General features: G+C 54.3%; 1 protein-coding gene across 1 annotated transcript; it reads right to left on the reverse strand.

Annotated features, from left to right (window-relative positions):
- Window positions 1-253: 253 nt before the first annotated feature.
- LOC123059447 (protein STRICTOSIDINE SYNTHASE-LIKE 10) lies at window positions 254-1,876 on the reverse strand. Its single transcript, XM_044482024.1, has one exon. The coding sequence runs from the start codon at window positions 1,689-1,691 to the stop codon at window positions 654-656; it is 1,038 nt and encodes a 345-aa protein (XP_044337959.1). The 5' UTR covers window positions 1,692-1,876; the 3' UTR covers window positions 254-653.
- Between the last annotated feature and the right edge of the window lie 809 nt (window positions 1,877-2,685).

The following is a 2,685-nucleotide window of genomic DNA, read 5'->3' on the forward strand; positions in this document are numbered from 1 at the left end:
CCGAAACACTCGTGGCGGTGCGGGGCTTCAACGAGGGTCGGCGGAGGCCAGGGCGCCGTACAAAGGCCGGGAAATATTGTACCAGTAATGGTTACCGTCAAACAATTGTATATGTCGATCGAGTTTGATCCATCCAGTGACTATACTAGTACGACATAATCAAAAGCTGTTTGGGCATGGTCACCGTACATTCTTGCAGACGACGGCGGATGTCCCCATGCCGGCTGACGCGGTAGGCATGCCAGGTCCCCCGAAGACGGCGGACCTGGCCGACGGACGAAAGTAAGTAGCACTCGTTGAAGTTGATCAAGATGCCAGCAAGCCAGCACGGGTAAAGTTTGATGGATGCTTGGGCCCTTCGTTGGCCGACGAGGTGACCAACTATCGATCATGGCAGAAGGCCACAACAATCGCTGGATCATTTGTGATTCTAGTGCTTCTTCCATACATAGTTTTTTTTGGCTTGCCTCTTACCGAGAACATGATGGAATTTAGCATTTATACATGTTAAAATGGAGGAAAAAACAAATGATTCGCTGGTAGAAAATGTGGATTACAATAGGTTGTCCGAATCAGAAAAAAACAAATTGAAATATTACATTTAGTGGTATAAGAACAAGAAACAAAAAGGCATTCTATACATCTACTGTTCTCTACTTGCGCCTAACAACACCGACATAAGGAAGCTCTACCGAACCCAAGTAGATTTTGCCATTGCTTCTCTCCATAATCTCGGTGGGCCTCACCTTCTTTGACCCTCTCATCTCCTCGACTATCTTCCCATCGTTACCGACCCTGACAGCGAGACGATGACTATCACGACCAAAGGGAAACTCATTCTTCTCGCGGTGCAATGCCACCCAATAGCCTCCTCTGGTGTCGGGCCTCACGTTATCTGGATAGCCGGGCAGGTCGGCAAAAGGCTCGGATGTGCCTGCGTTGACCCCTTTGATCCAATGCCTCAGCAGCTTGCATGGTCCGGTAGATGCGACCACGAGATGGGTGCGGTCGGCACTGAGCGCGACGCCGTTAGGGTACGTCATGCCCGCCTGGAGCACCGTGACATCCGATGTCCGTGGGTCGTAGCGCATGAGGCGGCCTGTCGAGTCCCCGCTGCGAGTCACCATCTCATGTTGTGACCTTTGATAGTTCATCGAGCTGTCGGTGAAGTAGACCTGACCCGTAACTTGATCGACGTCAACACCGTTGGTGAAGCGCAGAGGAAAACCGTCAACCTGGTTGACCAACACGGTGGCCTCCCCGCCGCCCGGCGCTACCCGCATCAGCCCCTTGTACGCGTCGGCCACGTAGAGATCGCCCGATTTCTGATTGAACCGTAGGCCAAGCGGGCGGCCGCAGCGGCTCTCCCTGGCAGCCTCAGTCTCCGGGCTGAACTTGGACGGCGTGCAGGTCTTGCTATCATAGCCGGGTCCATATGCATAGGTAGTCCATCCTAGCTTTTCGCCATTCCACTTGAGGATCCGGCCGTCCGAGACGCCGCTGTAGGGGCCCTGGCCCTGGCCGTCGAAGGCGACGCTCTCCGGCCCTTTGACCGTCCCTCGCGGCAGCGGCAGCTGTTGGCTTCGTGAGGCATCGAAGCTAGTGGCGGCTAAGGCCCCGGGCATGAGAAGAAGCACGAGGATGATCAGCGTGACGGTGGTCTTGAGGAGGCGGCTCATGGAGCACCCCATGTTGTTGTCGATCTGCTAGCTTCTCTCGTTGGCTCTTGGATGGATCTGGCCTAGTTAGGTCTTAGGTGTTGTTGGTTAATTAGCGCTCCTCTGCTCTGGATGGCTTGGTTTGATGGAGAGATCCAAGCTGGAGGCTGCCTCATTATATACTAGCGGTAGGCGGTAGCACTGATCGATCGAGGACTCGTGGTACGAGAGAGGCCGAGTGGGTTTCGATCCTACATCGTACAACGTTTATGGAGGAAAACCGTTTCCGGATCCTGATGCTACGTAGTACGCGTACGCAAGTACGCACCAAAACGAGGAAGAGCACGCAACGGAACGGCCGAACGCACCCGTGAAATCGTGCTTGATCGTGAATCGTTTTCCTCACGCACGATTACAAAAAAAAAGAAGTTGAAAACAGAAACGGCTGGCACGCACTCTTGACCCGGCCTAGCTCTCAAACGTCCGGCACGCACGCCGTCGAGTTTCCCAGCCGGAATCCGGCAACATCTCCCTCTGAACCTAGGCGCCGTCCATCCACGTGCACCGAGTCCTCGTCTCCGACGGGCATGCATGCATGTCCGCGGGACGGCCGGCCGTCCGTCGAGCACCAGCCGCGCCGACAAGCTAAGCTAGCCCTCCATATTTCTTCCTCTTTCTTCACCGATTCCGGCAAATTCGGAAGTTTCAACATCCATGGTAGCCTCCGTCGCTTCTTCTTCGTCTTCTTCTTTCTTCCCTGATTCCAGCAAAAGTCCGTGTTTTGAATATGTACGTGCTCCATTCTTTCATTAACGAAGCTCCAATGTCGCCCATATCCACCAACTGAGTCCCCGGAGCTCCCAGACTTTCACTACTTTTCTTCTTGCCCAACAAATGTTTCTCGTCTTGCCCAACCAACGCCAACGTTTAGAGGAGAGGAGAGGAGCACACCGTACACATCGACTTTCCACACACCCAACCAAATCCTCGCACTCTACCGCGCCTCCGCCATTGCCGGCCCCATCAA

Source organism: Triticum aestivum, chromosome 3A (assembly GCF_018294505.1).
Source record: "Triticum aestivum cultivar Chinese Spring chromosome 3A, IWGSC CS RefSeq v2.1, whole genome shotgun sequence".
NCBI lineage: Eukaryota > Viridiplantae > Streptophyta > Magnoliopsida > Poales > Poaceae > Triticum > Triticum aestivum.